The sequence below is a fragment of the Macrosteles quadrilineatus genome, unplaced genomic scaffold (assembly GCF_028750875.1).
Source record: "Macrosteles quadrilineatus isolate MER2022 unplaced genomic scaffold, UCM_ALF_1.0 Scaffold_2__2_contigs__length_208266976, whole genome shotgun sequence".
NCBI classification, from domain to species: Eukaryota; Metazoa; Arthropoda; class Insecta; order Hemiptera; family Cicadellidae; genus Macrosteles; species Macrosteles quadrilineatus.
The window spans coordinates 64,279,923-64,300,685 of NW_026542595.1; the positions used below are offsets into that span (position 1 = coordinate 64,279,923).

The following is a 20,763-nucleotide window of genomic DNA, read 5'->3' on the forward strand; positions in this document are numbered from 1 at the left end:
ATGGACGTCTTTCAAGAGTCGTATGATCGTCTGCATCTTCTCTCGGAGATTCCCTAGGCTGAGGCGCTGCATTTTGTATAAGTCTTTTCTTTGTTTTGGTGAAACAGGAAGGTTGAAAATGATCCTCACACACTTTCTTGTGGCGGAAATTTTTGGCTACAGAATATTTTCAGTTCTAACAACCCATTGATGGAACAACCCGGGATTTTTATCGGGGTCCGGAAAACTAAAAAACCGTTTATTAGGATTGTCTTTCGCGGCATTACTACATCCAGTATACTGACACCGAATCCGCGATTCTTGTTTCGGCATGTTATTTAATGGTTAAGCTGATTGATTACATTACTAAATAATAAACAGTCACTACTATACCGCTTAAACACTATTTCGTCGTATTCACACACCCGAAGCGCGACAACATTCGATGACAGAGGCGACTTTCACACTAACTGAAATTGTTAGAGACAAGGGTGGACCTCGGACAACAACCTCGGTTTACAACCCCCACGTGACTTTAACAAAGGACACAGCCCATCACACATACACCCTCAACAGCCCATCGGGCTTCGGTTGTGGCCGTCGCGTCGTACTAAAAGCCTGACTCAAGTTGTGTGATACTTTTTCAACAATTCTTATTCTTTGTAGTAATACAGTAGTAACTTTCGTACATAAGGCCGAAAACAAAATTTTGCTAGCTCGAGATGATTTTTAAGTTTGATACCGATACAAGTCGAATACATAGGCTAATTGAGAAAATTTATACAATAAATGCACACAAATAGTCAACAAAACTAAAACTTTAAGACTATGTGAAGAAATATTTAACGAAATCAGCAGAATAAATAATAGTTGCTAGACAGCGCAATAAAACAAGTCAATTGCAATGCACTGCTTGTGTACTTAATATACATTAATGTTTTAAGTAAATAAAGGAACAACTGACTTTGGGCCCTATATGGATGTAAAAACCTGCTCGGCCAAAAAGTGACGACGACAGAGCTGGCATGGGCAGCAAAATGTAGCTTTCAGCCTCCAATTAACGTTTGTAAAACAGCTAAAAACCTCATAGTGTGACGAAGAAATTAATTATCTATGTTCTGTATGCAACTACAGCTGGTTGCACCTTGCTACAATTGACTATTGCTTACGTACTATAAATTTGGCAATGGACAACATATTAGGGACTATGAAAATGTTAAAAAATCGATATTCAGCGAGTGAATCGGATAATTTCTCAGGATGAAATAAATATTTATCCCTCGTCTTTACAGCTACTACTCCACTTTTTTGCCGGTAAAAGAATAATAATAATTTATTGTCATTTTTTAAATTTTCAATTCAATTCAAATATTCTTTATTTATACATTTGTACAATGGTGTCAAAGTTTACAAAAAGAAAAAGAAATGACGACAATCATATTCAAACAACCGTTATACACATTTTTTTCTAAATTAAAAGTAAATTACTCAATGTTTGTGGTAATGTAAATTCATTTTCTGACCAATTGATTAAAACTGTTACTCATATATAGGCTACTAATGTAATACGCAAGCAGCTTTTTTGTGACAATAACTGTATTTCTAAAACAGTGGTAGGTAATATTCAACAATGAATTCTTTGTAGAGGGTAGTTTTAACTATAAAAGAACGTCTTGCTTAACCATCTTTTGATCATTTAATATATTATTAACTAAATAATTATAACGTTGATAATGTCCTAGATTGTTAATACTGTACATGATTATTTTAATAACATTGTGGCATTTAATATGTCATAAAAATAACAAAAATTTAAAGGTCTAGGTATTCGCACAAATGGTACAATTTAAACGCCGAGTGGCCACCCATAGTCTTGGCCTATAAACACCAAAGCGATACGTTACGTTCTCTTCCAGCTTGGAGTTGAGTAAATAGTGGAATTTGACGAACAGGAAGAGCAATTGACATGCACGCGCTAAATGCGGGATAAATGTAAACTAGGGCACCCACGCAACAGCCATCCCATATCCTTCTTAACTCTGTTTATATTACTTCTCTGTGAATTACCATAAATTCCTATTGCTGGCCTATCCCCTTGGTACGATTTCCTGTTTTTCTTTTGAAATATGTTTGTAACATTGTTATGAACTAGAAAATACGTCGCTTATGTTCTAAGACTTATTTATAGTTGAGATATGTCACTTTGATTTTAATTAGTGTGACCTCAGTTCCATAAGAACCTAACTTAAAAAAAATCTGTTTTTTTTTGTTTTAACTGGTGTGACTTTGGTTCCGTAAGAACTCAAGTAACTAAATAAAGAATCCGAAGTTATTCGCTTCCATGATTAATTTTATGGATAACAATTAATTTATTTTTACTATAGCTATGTACTATGGATTGGTGCTCGTCTGACTTAGGTTGCATGACGACGCTACATTTAACCAATAATTAATAATGCATGATTTGGCCAAAACAACAATAAACGGGTTGTTTGGCTAAACATGTAGTTTAGTGGGTAATAAACTAAAGCTAGGCCTATAACATTTTAAGGGATTTAAGTAATCATTTCTTTGATTTGATAATGTATTGTAATTAAATGGAAACAAAAAAATATATACAAAATTTCTAAAAACACAATATAACATTCTACACTGGTGGGGCAGGCTCATGATTTCGAGGGGGTTGAGCTTAAGGGGCTCGAGGGGGGGAGTTCCTGGCGGGGCTTCACATCAGGGCCGGGAGGGGTGAAGTTCTGATGCTGAGGAATGATGTAGTTGCGAAGAGGGATTTGTTGAGGGGCTTGGGGGAATGGCAGGCTTGTTGAAGTTGATGGTATTGGGTGACGGGAAACTTGATTTAACAAATGTGGATGGTAGAAAGGAGAAATTGTATTAGTAGGAGGTGGAATGAGGTATTGGAGTGAGGTTGGGTGGTTGAAATAATTAGGAGGGAATATGCCAGGGTAGGAGTGTTGTGGTAGTACCGGGAGTCGTTGTTGTGGTAGGCCTAGGTTGAAGAATTTGTTGTTGTTGTGGTGGTGGTGGTGGTGGTTGTTAATGAGGTGGGGGTGTTGGTTGTTGAGGTGGGGGTTTTGGTTGTTGAGGTGGGGGTGTCGGTGGGAGTGAAGGTTGTTGTGGCGGGGGTGTTGGTGGGATGGATGGGGATCCTCTGGGTTTTTGCGGCGGGGGTGTTGGTGAGAGTGATGTTGATCGTCTGGGTCTTCAGGGTGGCGAGCGTCTCCTGGGTGGTCCCCTCGACCCAGGGCTAGAGATATACAAGGGCTGGCACACTCCTTTGATGTTAGCTGTCGCCGTCTGATCCTACTTCCCCTCCCCCGCCCCTCCTCAGTGACGTAGCACTGGTACATCGAAGTGGGTTTAGTTAACCCTTCAACTTGCAATGGGCGAACTCTGTAGTGGCAAGGCAATTTTGCAGTCATATTAGCGAAAATTCATATAGGCTTAAACCAACAGACCAAACGTATCGAACCGTATACTTAAAGTGTTCGTAATTAAATGAAGAACTTGAAAATGGTAACAAAATAAATATTTAAAATATTGTAGAAAAAATTGACAGTAGGTAGAAAATAAATTTTTTCGTGTAAACTTCAAGATAAACAAATTGTTTTGAAATTATTTCCATACATGGAAATGTAAAAAAATCCAATTACCATTTATACAAAGTTATGGTCCAAAAACAATAAAATTACAAGTTTCACGATTATGCACCACAAATTTCAAACAAAAGCCAAATAAATGTTATATCCAGAGATAAAGTAAAAGTTTAACATTTTTAGGCAATAATATTAGAGATCAAATGAAGTAAGAGTTGTATATGTAAAATGGTCATTTCAATAAATGTTTATGACTTTTAATAAATGTTTATATTTGTCTAGAAAAACATTTTGTTATTCACACATGTAATTGTATATTATCTTTCAAACACAAACCCCACATGCCAACTATATAAAATGAAATTTAACTTATTCCCCTACATGAATATACATAGTTATAAAAGAAAATATAAATAAATAAATATTTTATAATATTTTCTACAATAGTTATAGTTTTTTTTTCTTTTTCATTTGGCGATCAAATTGTTTGTTCATTATGACAAAATGTTTCAAAAACGGGCTGAATGTAATGTCCCAGACCTCAAATTAAGTAAGTATATCCACATAAAACCGTTAACAAACTAAATATGTACAAATTTACAACTAATAAATATTATTAAAGTGATTAAGTCACACCCGCGATATTCGTTGTTGGTAAACAGTTGATGAAGTTCACAAAAACCGGCTAAAAATAGTGTCTCAAGTTTCTAGATGTAATGTCGCATTTCAGTCAAGGCACAATAAATAATATCGAAACTAAACATTTATAACTAAACAAATTATAATCATGATGTAAACTGATAAAGTAAAATCACCCATAAACTCGACTGCTTGGTTTTTGGTTAATAGAGATTGAGGTCCGTTAGTCAGGCAACTTTATTTTAATGGATTGAAATATGTATAATGAAATGTAATTGTTAAATTGAAATTCTTTTCCTTCTTGTAAAAGTTGCAAAGTACTATGTATAATGTATGTTTATACAACCTCAATGTATTTTATATAACCTCAATTAATTCTAAAAGTTATGAATAAATAATACAATTAAAAATCCATACATTAAGATACATTCAAGCAATACGAACACAGATATTACACATTAACTTAATGCATTGGATCAATAACTACAGTATTCTTAGCCATCGCTTTACAGTCCACTCCCATCCTTAAATATCTACTAAAGTAATTTTTTATTTATTAAAATTTGATGTTATACGTAATCCTATTTGAAAATCAATTAATTTTATAAAATAGTAATACCTAATAAAAAATGTCTAACATAGAGCTTATTCGACACAAAATGTGAGGCAATACCACCGCTCACACATGCAAAGCTATACGGTGCCGGGAGCCCGAGGTACCACTGTGACGTCACAGCGGCGGAGTGGAGGGGAGCCAGCTGGCATCACTCTCTGAGCTCGTGTGGCCTAGCCCTTGTATATCTCTAGCCCTGCCCTCGACCCCCAATTGCCTGTGCCCCTCCTGCCTCTGGACCGCCTCATGTTGTTCCTTTCTTGTCCGGATCTTGGGCCGCTTCTACTACTCCGGTGTAACTTCAGAATATTTACGACAGTCTCCAGATCTTGATGCATGTCTGAAACATGTATTAAAGTCTGTCAATTCCTATTGTAACAAAAAACAGTTATGATCACCATTTCATTGAAAATTATTAAAGTATACTATTATGAATAAAATATGTTTGGCAAATTTATTTCACTTTTGAGTATTTAACTTTAATATATTTAGTATTTATTCTACACCAGCTCTTAGTAAAGATTATTTAAATTGTTTTAGCGAATTTCCCTATAGGGAAGTAGCTATTACCGTAGGTCTTATGGTAAGACCTAAGCCCGGGACCGATTTACTTCAATTTTTCACATAAATAAACTGTTTAATCTCCCAGACAGGGTAGGGGGCGAATTAAAAAAAAATAGCCAATTAAAACACCAGTTAAAATCAAAGTGACATATCTCAACTATAAATAATTCTTAGAACATAAACAACGTGTTTTCTAGTTCATAACAATGTAATAAACATATTTCAAAAGAAAAAAAGGAAAGCGTACCAAAGGGATAGGCCAGCAATAGAAATTTATGGCAATTTATTATTTTCTTGAGGCAAATTATAAATAATGAATTAAAATTGATAATTACTGATACATTAATTGACATTCAAGGTGACATATCTCAACTATAAATAATTTTTAGAACATAAATGACGTGTTTTCTAGTTCATAACAAGGTAATAAACATATTTCAAAAGAGAAAAAGTAAATCGTACCAAAGGGATAGGCCAGCAATAGAAATTTATGGCTATTTATTATTCTGTTGAGGCAAATTTTAAATAATGCATTAAAATTGATAATTACTGATACTTTTATCGTAAAGGTGTTAGGTATTGTTTATTAAGAAGTAACTAGCATGTATAAACGAAAAAAATCTTTTTTTAGTAAGTTGGGTTCTTATGAAACCGAGGTCACACCAATGACATTCAAGGAGACATATCTCAACTATAAATAATTTTTAGAACATAAACGACTTTTTTCTAGTTTATAACAGTGTTATAAACATATTTCAAAAGAAAAAAAGAAAATCGTACCAAGGGGATAGGTCGGCAATAGGAATTTATGGTAATTTATTATTTTCTTTAGGCAAAATTTAAATAATGCATTAAATTGATACATACTGATAATTTTATCGAAAATGTGTTAGGTATTCGTTATTAAGGAGTAACTAACATGTATAAACTAATAAAATCTATTTTCAGTAGGTTGGGTTTTTATGGAACCGAGGTCACACCAACGCCATTCAAGGTGTCATATCTCAACTATAAATGAGTGTTAAAACATAAACGATGTAAAACAATGTAATAAACATATTTCATTAGAAAAAAAGAAAATCGTGCCCCAAGTGGATAGGCCAGCAATAGATATTTATGGTAATTTATTAAGTACGTTGGGTTCTTATGGAACCGAGGTTACACCAACGCCAATCACGGTGACATATCTCAAGTGTAAATTAGTCAGGGTATACAAACGTTGTCATTTCTAGTTCATAACAATTTAATAAACATATTTCAATAGAAGTAAATAAGATCGTTGTAAAGGGTAGTCCGGCAATAAAATACATAGGCCCAATTGCAAGAGTAACTTAACTTATGTCCTTTTCCTGCCAAATATTTTGTCATTTCAGTAACTATCAACAGATTTTCCTCCTGTGCAGAATCACCACTTACTTCTTCAACCGGTTCATTTTCTCTTACATCAGCCCCAGTACAGATGTAAATTTAGAACAGTATACACTTCCAGATTCACAACACTTGTAAAACTTTATGCCAAATCTGGCTCTCTTCTTAGGATTGAATTGGACATAGCCCAACCTCCCTCGGAACTTCATAAGAGACTCATCGACGGCTACCTTTTCATCAGGTATATACAGATGGGAAAACTTCCTGTTTATGTACTCATTAACATACCTTAACTTTCCCATAGTTTATCATTCTCTGGTTTACTTTTATTGTCAGTAAGTTGGAAAAATGTGGACAGAAGCAAAAAACTGTGAAATGGCATCAGCTTAGGAATAAAAGGGGTCGCAGTTACAGCATTAGGCGACCAGTAGGATTGTATGGTTCTTTTTTTACTAATGTCATAAGGACACAAAGTGTATAAACATTAGCCGTCACATCTGCAGTTGTGTTTTTCTCTTGTGTCTGGGTGGGAAGTGCACTGGGCCAGAGAACCTGATCACTTCTTCTGTCCCCTGTGTTCTGAGAAGGAATTTCCCTCAGAAAATTGTCCAGCTCTGGCCAGAGCAAACCCTGGGGGTGAGTTTCCCCTCAGTTTGGAAGTCCCTTGGCGTTCCCCACCACAGACACCTGAGTTGTCTTTTATGTCAATTTCTCTTCAGGAAGTGGGGGAGAGGTTTGTTTGTTTGTCCCTTTGGAGAGGAGTGTCCTCTTTTGGGGGGGGGGGGGGGAGCCGTGACTACCTTCCACCGGCGAATGTCACGACTCATAATCAATGGTCAAAGTGTTTTTTTTTTTATAGTAGGTTAGTTTGTGTTTCGATTACTGTTCCAACGACCCTCAACAAGGCTGTGTCTTGTTCTTATTACTCCCACCGCCGACGATTCAGAGGCTCCGAGACTTTCGTTAGCGCTGCATCGGCATAAATTTTGCATCGTCTTACATCTTAATTTTGTAGTATGTTTGCGTTGTATTTTTGCCTTTTTCTTACTTATGTGAAGATATTGTCTACTATGCAGTAAATTAAGAGCGCCCAGCGCGCTTGATGGGTAAGTTTGGACTATTTTCTGATACTTAGGTTAGAGCACATGTTGCACTGGGTCTGGAACCTAGTGTCAGGATCGTTGGACAGTTTTGGTAGTTAGTTTCCCATTTTCTCTGTTGTTTTGTAGAATTCAGGGCTTTCCAGAATTCAGGGCTTTCCCCGAGATGCTAGGCCTACAATTAGCTGAGAAATGTTTGCTGGAAAGCCGCTGTTTGAGAGAAACTGCCTAGTCAGTTTTTGTCCTGTTGACTGTTTTGTGGTAGGCCCAGGCCTACAATTTTGCTCATTAAATGTAAAGGTCTTAGGCTACTACCTCTGGTAGTCTTTTGTTTTGTGTCCCGTAAAATGTTTAGTTTTGTTTTGTCTTGTAAAAAGTTCATTTTGTGTTGTTGTTGTGGCCTACATGTTGTTTAATGTAAATTTTGTCCCTCTGTCCTTTGTAAAAGTGTTTTTTGTTATTTGTAATGTAGGCCATGTCACTCAGCTTTATTTATTTTTTTTTTTTGTCAAGTAATGGCACCTCCTGGGGGCCAAACTTGGTCATTTTTAGTTAGTATTTGTGTTCTCACAAAGTACCATTCGGCCGAATATATTAAAAATAGCCTTCTTCCAATGTTTCATACATCTCCTTTCATCCAAATACGTATACAACATTTGATCCGTCCCGTATATTCCCCCCATTCCATTATTATATTGGTAGACGATTTCCGGTTTATTTTTTATCACAACTCTGCCAGATCTTCGTATTGCATATCTTACGTTCCTTGCCACAGATTTTGTCGACAGTAGAATAAATTGGGATTTGTTAGTGGGTTTATCCTGGAATGCCATCTGCAAAACCGCTCCCTTCCTCATATAAACCTTTTTACCAACTGGGTACTTTCCTTTGAGTTGGCGAGGAATACCCTTGTACATCCAACCTTTGTGTTCCGGTTAGGTATATAGATTTGCTGTACAAGTATCTGGCAAGTTTTTTGTTACAAAAAAATTTTCTTAAAACAAGTGATAGCCCTTGTTCAGAAGATTTGCCATCTCGAGTAGTTTTACCACGACTGTCGCCCCTAATCCATATTTATCTATCCTTGCACGTTCGGTTTCGTACCTAGCACCCTCGTAGCATTAAAACTGAGCAAAATGGGGCTTAGTTAGAGCATCGCACAGGACCCAAAGATTTATGACCCACCGATGGTGCTTCTTTTTGGGGATATACTGTGTCATTGCAATCAGTTTTTTTTGTCCCCACCAAGGACTCGTCTACTGACGTTTTTTTTATAAGGAACTCAACTACCCTTGCGCATATTTGTTAGTTTCTACTGCAAATGTGTTCAACAACACATTGGTAAAAAATATATAGAAGTAAGCTATTGGGCTGGAGTTTCGGGGGGGGAGGACAATGTCTGGGTCCGGCCATTTCCGAAAAAGGAAACATTTCAGGACAGCCAGGATCTTCTATTTCCTTCCACTCACTACTTTCACACAGAAGTTTGTAACGGTACTCTGGGTCCTGTAGTTCCATTTTGGTTACGTCCACGTACACGAACACGTCCACGAACCTTGTCCTCTTCCTCGAACGATCGAAAGATTTTTAATGCGTTGCATATTCTCTGGAATGCCTGGGTCGTTCGCCTCTGTGCTGCTATGAGTTGCAAGATCTGGAGGCCTCTCTAATGCCATGGTTGAATTTCCTCAGATCGTTGAGACACTAAACCGCCTGAAGGTCCAGGTAAATTTATATCAAAACGTATAGGCCTACGCCAACGATCCATGTTCAGAGATAATAACATTAAGCTTTTGCAAGTGTGAACTCTGATCTGGTGAGAATAAATGAGTGGGCACGCAAACTTGGTTTGAAATTAAACTCTGAAAAAAAGTTGCAAATGGAGACATGTACGTTCAAATCGCAGGTAAACCTCTAATGGCGAGGGATACCGTCAAGACCTTGTGTGTGGTACTTGACAGTGGCCTCACTTTCTCGGACTACATCACTTATGTTTCCCAGGTGGCTTTGGAAACGCTAATAAATCAGGATTGTATTCCATCAAATTAATTTTTTTTCCTCCATAAATTTCGATCCATCATAATACATAGCTTGTGACATTAGACAAATGTCATCCAAATATTCTCCCTCTGGTAGATTCCGTATAAATTGTTTTCGGCATTCCAACATTTTTGTTCTGTTTTCAGAGTTATAGTCTGTTCTTTTGTAACACAATCAGTGTCATCAATGTCAGGTTTAACACGTACTAACCTTTTATGATTAAAATCCCAATAGCCTGCTTCCATTTCGAGATTTGCAGTCCAAGCTAAGTCTGCTAATCTCATGTCTGCTTTATTCCGAGCAGCAGTATCAGGATGATTCATATAGAATATGTCATGTTCTTTACAATAAGAGTCTAGCTTATCTTTTGCAGGTAAATATTTGGCTAAATTTTCACGTATCTTAGTTCCAGGTCCACAATAGGAATATAAGGGGATGTGGAGGGGGTATGGAAGGTTATTTATAAGAGTACTTAACAACCCTCGGCCCCTATAAGGCTTTAAGAATAAACCATTTCCTTTTTTACATGTTTACTTAACCATTTTAATGATATAAAAAATGTCTTTTATTCAACAAATTTAAAATAGTACATAAGGAAAATATACCATAGAAGTTGAGTATATTTCCTACCAATATTCGATGTGTTATCTGTGGCCCAAGTGGAAGTGGGAAGACAGTTGTATTTTATAATTAAATTGTATGAAAGGAAGCATTTAAATTTACCAACTTATATTTAGTATCTAAATCTTAAGAACAAAAAACAATAAAATAAAAATAATTGTAATTGTTCGATTGATTGTTTTAAACTCCGGCTGGTGGGCCGAATGTACAATGGGGGAGTAAAATGTGAGATAATTACCAATTAGAGAGTGAGAAATAAGTAAAATTCGAAGGACCACCCGATTAGGTCGGGAACCATAGAGCTGGGAAACACCTTAATTAAATGAATGAATTAAAGAGAGTCACTCACCAATTTCCATTGTTATGTTAGGCTAGGGAAAGGCGTTGTGTCCAAGCTCGGGTGTTGCACAGAGGGATAAGTCACTAGGGATAGAGGGATCTTGATCTTGAATCAGTAGAGCGTTCACACTAAAACGAATGTCTTTCAACAAATATCTTTGTCGCGGTAGACCGTTAACGATACGTCCACGTAGAAATGTCCTGAGAATCTGCTCACGAACGCGCACAAAGAAGTTCTAGAAGAGTAGAGCACAGAGGGGGAGAGTAATTTACAACAACACAAGGGACTATAAAACACTCACTTTGATGATTAATGATACATAAGAGAGAGTTACAAAGAGTTAATTAATCCAAACGCCTATAAGAGAAGCGTGGACAAAAAGGGAACACAGCAGTACGCTGTGGTTGCGAACAAGAACTGAGCCGAACTGAGCTTTCCTGTGAATACAGGTACGCTACAAGCGCTGGGAAATTCCGTTGCTGGCGGAAGTGACTCAGACTGGGCTTCGTCTATCTCTGTCTGCCTCACTCAGATAAAACTAGATTACATTACGAAAATATTAAAACTCAAAATATCGATTTGTTGGTAGAAATTCTTATAGCTAAAAATATTACTAATTAATATCTCTTATTGACTAAACAGTAATATTTAATTTGTGTGACGAAATGAAATTACACACGTTTACTGACTGTGAAATCACATCAAATGATGTCAAATCTGTTGAGTTTTTCTTCTCCTAAGCCTAATTTAATTAAAGGAAAATTTGGTTGAACTAGCCTAATTAATTTATCTCTCAGGGTCGTTTTATATAATTTTTATAGTGCGTGGTGGAGTTGGGTGAAAATAATGATACTCAGTCAATTACAGAAGGAGTAATTCAATGTGATTTCCAATTTAGAATAACAATGATTTTACATAGGTTTAAGTAGAATTATAAGGTTAGCCTAGTTTATAATACTCTATATTTTCGATGCGAACAATTTGAGGTTAACCTTACACCTGACTTAGAAACTAGATGGAAAAAATAACATATAATTTACAATGGAGTATTTGACCAACAAATTGTTCTAAACAGTTAATCAACAGTTTTTTTAATAAGTTTAATTTGAATATGTCGTATCACTTGGTAATGTGTCTAACTAGTAAGCTATCGTCTACGTGCAGGTTTCTCACGTGTAGGCTACTTATTACAGCTTTTCTTGGTTATTTGTTCTTGTAAAAAAATATGTTCTATTTAAATTGTATTAATCAATTGAATGTTACATGAATTTTACACTGTTTGGGAATTGTTTATAGCATAGGCTAGTTTATTTTCTTAAAATTGGGTGGATCATGGCACGACCACTCCCTTTTACTGGTAACGAAAGAAGAAAGATGCCATCCGATGTTTTCCTTCTTCATTGCCTCAGATTCAAGATGGTTAGATGAGATATGTTTGTAGGTACTTGTATATGTGAATATATCTGGGGTATCTGTGTGTGTTAAAGTTCAAAAACTTTTATTTCAGTAAACGATTTAACTAGCATAACACAATAACTTAAGTGAAATACAAGAATTTTAACTTTAAGGGTAAAAATGTGTTTGATATAGCCATTTCATTTCATTAATAATTAATAATTAATTTGTTATTATTAATACTATAGTTAATACAATAATTAATCACTGTTTGTTTATCATTAGTCTTAATATTAATCTTAGCCTACCTGGTTAGTGACTAGTTGAGGGTTCAATCCCTGCACCAGGGAATGTTGTTAGAGCAATGTTTTGTGCTTCTGCTAGTGTAGGCCGGAAAGTTGTTCTTAGGGTTTTTTGTCCAATTTCTTGTACAATTCTTGTCGCAAAAAAACATTTCGAAACATTTTAAACCTGAAAATATTTATTTTGAGGTATTAATCAACGTTTAAAACAAAAGAAACAACTTAATAAATCTTCACCACATATAAGCAATACGAACAGTGATCGTTTCGTTCCCGCTCAAAGTCGCGTCGTAGATTTAGGCGGCACTTTCTCGTTGACGTTTTTGGCAATATAACTATTTGAAAATATATAGTAAAATATATAGTTTCAAAATATAACGTACTAGCTGTAACCCGCGGACTTTGCTCCGTTTAACTTCTTAATTTTCAAGATTATCTCGTTCGCATGGCTCAATCACGTCCTGGTTGAAGTTTGTTCGCTGCGCTCACTCACCTTTAGGTTGGAGCTCGTTCGCTACGCTAACTCGCCTCCAGGTTGAAGTTCGTTCGCTACGCTCACTCACCTTTTGGTTGCAAATTAGCTGTTGTCATAAATGTAAAAGAAATAATAGTGCTGCACCCTGTTGGTAATCCTTGTAACTTTAATGCTATTGAACATCATAGAACAGAACCAACTTGTTTAATTGAAACAGCTGTTAAGATTCAATAATTCCATTTCTCATAAGGTTAACATGGGAAACAGAGAGCCACTGGGGCGGAGCCCAAAAGGATTTTTGAAATAAGAATATGCCTATATGTTAATCGGGAATGTGAGCTATCATCATGCCAAATTTCAGCCCAATCCGACCAGTATTTTTCGCGTTCACTTGTCACAAACATACATCCATACATCCAAACTTTCTCATTTATAATATTAGTAGGATTTTGAAAATATAACTTCCTTAGTCAATGGTATATTGTGCTTTAGCATTTGCTTTTCTCTTTTACTGTCTTCAGCTGTCATTTTGACAAATGTCATTGAAATTTTCGTCACATATTGCGTGTTTTGTTTGCAAGTCAAGTAGCAGACGATAGTCGAGGACACGGTTACCGAATTGTATTTTCGTGAAATAAACATTCTTAAATAAATTGAATATTGTTTATTCTTAAATAGTAATGCAACGGAAAATAGGGATTGAGGGAAGTAATTAAACACAGTTTTATTGGAAATTATTTATTTGTTAGTACATAATATTGGCTGGGACTTAAATTAAACCATTTTGTGAGATTCACCCTTACTCTAGTTCACTTCTTTAAGACAAAACCATATTTACGTATCCACTAAATATATCCAAACTCAAAAATACACGTCTTAGAAATTCACATACATTTTACTTATCGTGAAACTTGAAGAGAAGACAGAAGCTATAACCACTACTCATTATTTTGCAATTAATACTGCCATAAAGTAAACAATAAATAAGTGGAAAGGATGAAGGATGGGTGGGGAGGGGCGAGTCTATAAAGAATCGAGGCAAGGCGCAAGAGAGAGAGGGAAGTTGTGAGTCAACAACCTTTTCTTTGGCGCGTATTTACGAGCATACATGTATGTTTTTTTTGTCCATTGACATTTTGTCCACTTCGCACAGTTTGGCACATGAGATTAGTCAGCGACACCTTAAACACAATATAACATAGTTTTGTCTTTATCAATATAATAAAGAGCTAGTAAAAAGAAATGTTGTGATGAATAAAGTAAAAAAGATACTCATAATATGTCGTTGTGAAGTCTAAATTTCAAAGTGTTTTTAAGAAATTGTCACGTGAACAGATAATAAGAGTTCTCATAGCAAAGGACTTAGCTTTTGCATATTAAAACTCCTGCGTGGTAATGTTTATTTTATAACACTAGGATAATCAGACTTGTTAAATTTAAATGCTGAAGAAAAATCCGTTGGTTTATCAAGTAAAATTGTGTAATTTTATCTGGCTATTCCGAGGATTTATTTTTATTTTTCTGTTTACTAAGGGGTATTTGGCCACGAGAAATAGATTGGAATCGGTCACAAGGCTAGGAAAAATCCAGTTTCCGCCCTACAGCCTTTAAAAGTGTCCATGCTATCGTCAATAACCTTTGTACCTGCAGTTAATAAAACAGCTGATACTGGTTATTTTTATTGCAATCTACGTATTTATCAAGGTGTATTCAAAGGTTTTTTTATCATAAAAAAGTGTTCACATTGATCACCATACATAATAAAATGCTGAACCACTGCAAAGCTGACCCGCTATTGGGGTTAAAGCCATGCTTTCAATCAATTTGGTGCACTCAATTGAGAATTGATAAATTCTTCCCTTCGAGGTGTGTGGAGGCTAAACCACTGCTAACCTCTTATTGGGGATCATCACATACATAATCTCGTTTTGGCCAATAAATGAAGGGGATGGTCCTGCTGGATGAAGGAACTTATAACTGTCACCATTTTCCATCTCCATTTTCTTTGGAAACATTTGTTATTATTCCAAAATACCACAGGTAATTGCAAGCATTTAGCGAGACTGGTATAAATATTCTTCTTTTACACTTTTAGTCAAGCGTCTTCTTATGTTTTACAGCGTATAAATGTTAAACTAGGCTTCTCATCAGTACTGAATCGCCTTGCTTCTATACTTCCCAAACAATCCAAGGGTCTGTAGTTGGGAAAACTCATTGTACAAGGAAGAGTGATAAGATAAAAAAAACATTTTTCAAGATTACTTCAAATTAGATATACTGATTCTTTTCGAATGGAGTGGAAATCGATATTTGAAATGTCGGATTTACAAAACTGATTGAATGAAGTTGCGGTTAATATTTAATCTTGAAGAAACTTTTAATGGCTTGATTTTAGTTTTAACTGTTTAACAGTTCCTCCAATACCATGGCTTGTAGCAAAGAAGGACCATTGGCCTTTAATTTAAATTGGAAGTCTTGAAGATGTAGTGAAACGTTCATAAAGTTGAACTTATTTTTATATTGTGCTGCACAACCATCGCTGTAATGGTGTACATCTGTGATGTTAAGATAATTTTCATTGAGAAATTGTGTTAGGTTTTCGTTGGTCTTATAAATTATTCAAACGTCATGATTTAAGTCATCAGGGATGACACAGTGGGTTGAAACTATTTTTTTCCAAATCAACACACATGTTAATGATAGCTAGATGAACAGTGCAAGCCTAATAGCTTAATTAGAAGATCACATTTCTTTGAGGTTTTTGAGAAAAGTTGACTGGCTCTTAGCAATACGGGGTAAATTTTTCTATTTTTACCGTCAGTTCCTCAATGTATTCACCAACAGTTGATGTAAGAGTCATCATCTGTGTTCTATCTGTAGCAATCCACTGTTTGTTTTCAATTATATCTTCTTCTTCATAGTGTTCAAATTTTGTTTGTAGAAATGTAGTCACATTTTCTTTTGGTTGAAATTTTTCACGCTGCCTAAACATACAATCTTGATCTTGGATTATCACATAAAAGCAGATTTTGTTGATCCTTATAACTATCTTCTAGTTTTTCCGAGCGTGTTAGCAGTATAAAATGTTGATGGATCGTGCAGACACAAACAGAGCGAGTGCCATTTGGGACGAAGAGCTCAAAACTTAGGGGTGCCTGCTACTCACTCCCCCCTTGTGGGTTAGCTACTTCCCCAAGGGTGGCGTCACCAGAGGGCAGTGCCGGCTCCCCGCACCCCCCTCATCTGGAGAGTGGCCAGCCTTATCTCAACAATCGACAGGTCTATTACCACTCCTAATTTCCTCAAAGAATCTAACCCCTAAATTCCATGATATGGTAGATCCAGGTCACAAAAATGAAATTCCAAGTTAAATATCTACCCTGCAATATCTACATCCAAATTAACCACCCCTGTAAAGGGAATTTGGGCGCGAGAGAGAGAGAGATAATGATAGAACTCACCTAAGACGAGCAGCATACCCGACGTGTGCAGTGTCGACTCGGCATGATAGCACCGGGCAAAGACCCCCTTTATAGTCCTCGCCACCCTAAGTTGAGGCAGCCCAAGGCCGCTGTAATATTACATGTCATTCATTCATCATTAACATTAATTTCTCTATTATTTTATATATTTTCTCTCATAATGTCTGTTAATGCCCCTGATAATGTATTATCAGTTATTTAATATGTCTCTCCTTGTTAATGTGTTATTTTATCAAATTTTGTTCAATGTTATATAATATCCCATCACCCCACAGAAACATCATCATATTTTATGTTACAATATAATATTTATGCAAATTCTCTCCATACCTATCCTGTACTCATCAAAAACCAACAATAATCATTTACTTAGAATAATATATAATTGTAAGAAAATTGCAATATAGTAATAACATCTTAAATATAGTATTACTTTTCAAAATTATCCAAAGAAAATCAAAATTACTGTGGCAAGTGTCATTCATGTAAATTAACCAGCTGTACATCACTTCAACAATGGACATGGACTTCCTGAGCTTCTACCATTGCCTCTCCCCAGATCCTGCCAACTCTTCACAGTGTGAACATCATTCTATTGGAAATTGTGTTTAATTTAAACTAAAATTCATAATCCCAAAGTAAAACCTAAAATTTAAATTTCTCATCATCCAAAAGTATTGGACAAGTGCATTGAAGAGTACAAATTTATAAGAAGACAGACACTCCAAATTTGGTAACCATCATCCATCTTATTTAGCTAAGGACAAATTTAATCTTCATTGGACATTTAATCAGCATAGCCTACTAGGCCAAATTAACTCAACTCATCAAGATATATATACATATTTCAAATTGAACTTTTATTCAAAATTTTATCTTCAAATTTTATCTTATTTCATTAAATTCAGTGAAACCATTTGGAATCTTTCTTTGGACATTAACATTATTATATTAATAGCATCATGAACCTAGTTTAACTTATTTCAGAACAATAACTAATTTAAATTATATGCATTTTAAAGAAGCCTAATATATCATTCGAACCGGCACGACCACCCCTCCCTGAGATTAAGAGGTCATCTATTTGAATATTAATTAGTACTTAAGAAGAAACCAACCCAATATAGGCCTAAGCCTAGAGAATCTTTTCATCCACTTTGGAACCCCACCATTTTGAAAATTTACCATTGTTAACTTACCCTGTAGCCTATTCAACCAATAACTTATATTTGTATTTCATTAACTTAATAAATTATATATTGTAACTTACCAAATCTATTTATTCTTAAAATAATTCATAATTATAAGATTAAGACAAAGACTTACCTTATTAGACAGAAATAAAACAAAAATTAGGAATTATCTTTATTAAGAAAGAAATGACTTTGAGTTCAATGTGGGCTAACTTAATAGCCATAGGCCTAGGAATTTTGTAGGCCTAAGTTAATGAAAGTCTATAGAAAGCTTTATGGTCCGTAGCAAATTTGGCGACCCAACGTGTCGGCTTTCGAATGATATATTACGGTAGTCATAAAATATTGCAATTTTCGATTTAGGCTAAGTTAACCTTAAGTTGTACTAGATTTTAAGAACCCATAGCCTATTGTACGTCCCGTAATTAATATTCCCAACCCCAATAACAACACAAAGCCGTTATACAAAACACTAATTAATCACGCACAATTCGCATAATTAGTACAATAATTAATCATGGCCGAGAAAGGTTATAATTTAAGACCCAACCGTAAAAATTCTAACCTAAACCCAAATGACGACTACGACTACAACAAAACTGACAGCGAGAGCGAGATTGAAGAAGAAGGTCTCCATGTTGATGACATCACACGCACGGACACAGAACAAAAAACACATCCACAGCAGACATCAGAACTCACAGAGGAAGAAAGCAACGAGTCCATGGACCAATCAGACACTAGTATTCCCATTTCTACAAGTCTGTTTGCAAATGTTGCCACTGAACTGTCCAGTAAACAAAGTCTGAATGTTTCCAAAATGCCAGGTGATAGCCAAGGTCACATTAGCGGATCAATAACCCAGACACCCGCACCCGAACACAGCCGATCGTTACCGAACATAGCCGACGCCGACGAACGTCACCCAGACCCAGACGACCTAACAACACGGCAACGGAACAACCCTAGTGCAACTGTCGGTGCAACAGCAACTGTCACATCAACACTAATTGCACCATCAGATATTAATACTTTAATTGCCCTCATGACTAAACTAGACACTAAATTGAGCAACAAAATTGACGAATCTCATGCTAAAATTGACAGCAAAATTATCGAATCCCATGCTAAAATTGACAGCAAAATTAACGAATCCCATGCCGAAATTAACAGTAAAATCAACAGCAAACTCAATGAATTAAAAGTTGAACTCACTCAAAGCTTCAATGATAAAATTGATGCTAATAGCCTAGAAATTCAAGCTTGCAGAAACGCGCTAGAAACTCAAATTTCAGAAAATCGTGAAAGTCAAAATAAATTCCAGATCGAAATAAACTCAATTAAGATCACTCAGACAACACAAGCTGAGGAAATCATTAAACTTAATGAAAAACTCACACAAAAAATTGATGAATCACAAGATCAAATGAGACAATTCGTCATTGATAATCTTACACAACAACAATCAATATCTGATAATAAAAATCAACAGAGACAAAATGACATCCTATCTGCTGTCAAAACACAATTGGTAATGCATGAACAGAATTTTGACCAAAAAATTGAAGAACTTTCTCAACGAACCAGGCAAGAATCCGAACAGAATTCTAAAGCTAATTTGGCCATCATACAAAACGAAATTCTCCCAAAACTCACCATCCAAAACAAAACTTTAGAATCTCAGCAAGCGGAAATCCAAAGTTTAAATCAAAATCTGACTAAATGTGAACAAGAAGTGGAAACCCTCAAACAGAGCAAAACATTTGAAAACTTCCAAGGCCCAATCAAAATTATATGCAATGGAAATGAAGAGAAAGACCGACAAATACCAAAATTCAACGGCCGAAGTGGCAACCCAAAAGAATATCTTAATAAATTTAAAAGATATTACGACAGAGGACTTGAGCGAAACAGTAATAATGACCCGATTGAATATCTCAAAGACCTGCTAGAAACTTCATTCGAAGGTCCCGCCTTAAGATGGCTACAACTTGTAAAGACTGACTTAAGTTCCTGGGAACAATTTTCCAACGAATTCGAAGCTAAATACTGGTCAAGAGAAGTACAACGCAGCTTAAGAGCCAAAATCGAATCAGAAAAATACCGGTCAAATGGCACCCTCAGCCGCAGTGAATACCTTACAGAACGTGTAATTTCACTCCAATCTATGAGCCCTTGCCTAACCGAAGAAGAAATTGTGACACTGATGGCAGAGAGATTTGACTCCATCGTACAAGACTGCATCAATGTACAGAACATCACCACCGTACGTGCATTAGAAAGACTTCTACAACGTGAAGATCTCAAAGAAGGACCGAAGAAGACACGCACCAACAACCAGAATCACAACAGCTCATCCAACAACCGACCGACAACTCCAAATCAACAACCACACATTTATCATCAAAACGGCCGCTACGAGAATCAGAGAGCGTACCAACCCAAGATACCTTCATATCACAACAATTCATACAACAACAATCACCAACACAGAAATTATCCAAATCATCAAAATTACCGTCCTAACTACAATCATCCTACTTACGACCGAAACCATGAAAACAAACCATATCAACGAGACAGATATCCTCCACGTAACGGTGACAACAACCAACGGACCTACAGAAACCACCCAACCCAAGAACAAGCTCAGCTTTGCGCAGTAATAAGACAAAATAACTACGTGCCAAGTGCTCCTCCAAATAACCAATCATCACACAGTTACGAGCCACAGACTCATCCTGCACCAAATATACAGGAAAACGGTTCGGCGCTGTAAGCGACAACCGAGAGGGTCAATTATCATTAGTTAACTCTAAAATTACAGCGCCTATTTATGAAAGTCTCGGTAATGAAATAAATCATCTTCAATCACAAAGTATAATGTGTGATAAGAACTTCTTATTAGAAAATGATTCAGAAAATAATCAATCTCTAAATTTCACTCAAATAAGTTGCCCAGAAATTAGCATCAAACTTAATAATATTAGAGCAAACGCATTAGTCGACACTGGTTCATCAATAACTTGTATATCAGA

General features: G+C 35.8%; 1 protein-coding gene across 1 annotated transcript; it reads left to right on the forward strand.

Moving 5' to 3' along the window:
• The first annotated feature begins 18,242 nt into the window (after positions 1-18,242).
• LOC128984340 (uncharacterized protein MAL13P1.304-like) lies at positions 18,243-20,504 on the forward strand. Its single transcript, XM_054403648.1, has one exon. The coding sequence runs from the start codon at positions 18,243-18,245 to the stop codon at positions 20,502-20,504; it is 2,262 nt and encodes a 753-aa protein (XP_054259623.1).
• The last annotated feature ends 259 nt before the right edge of the window (positions 20,505-20,763 follow it).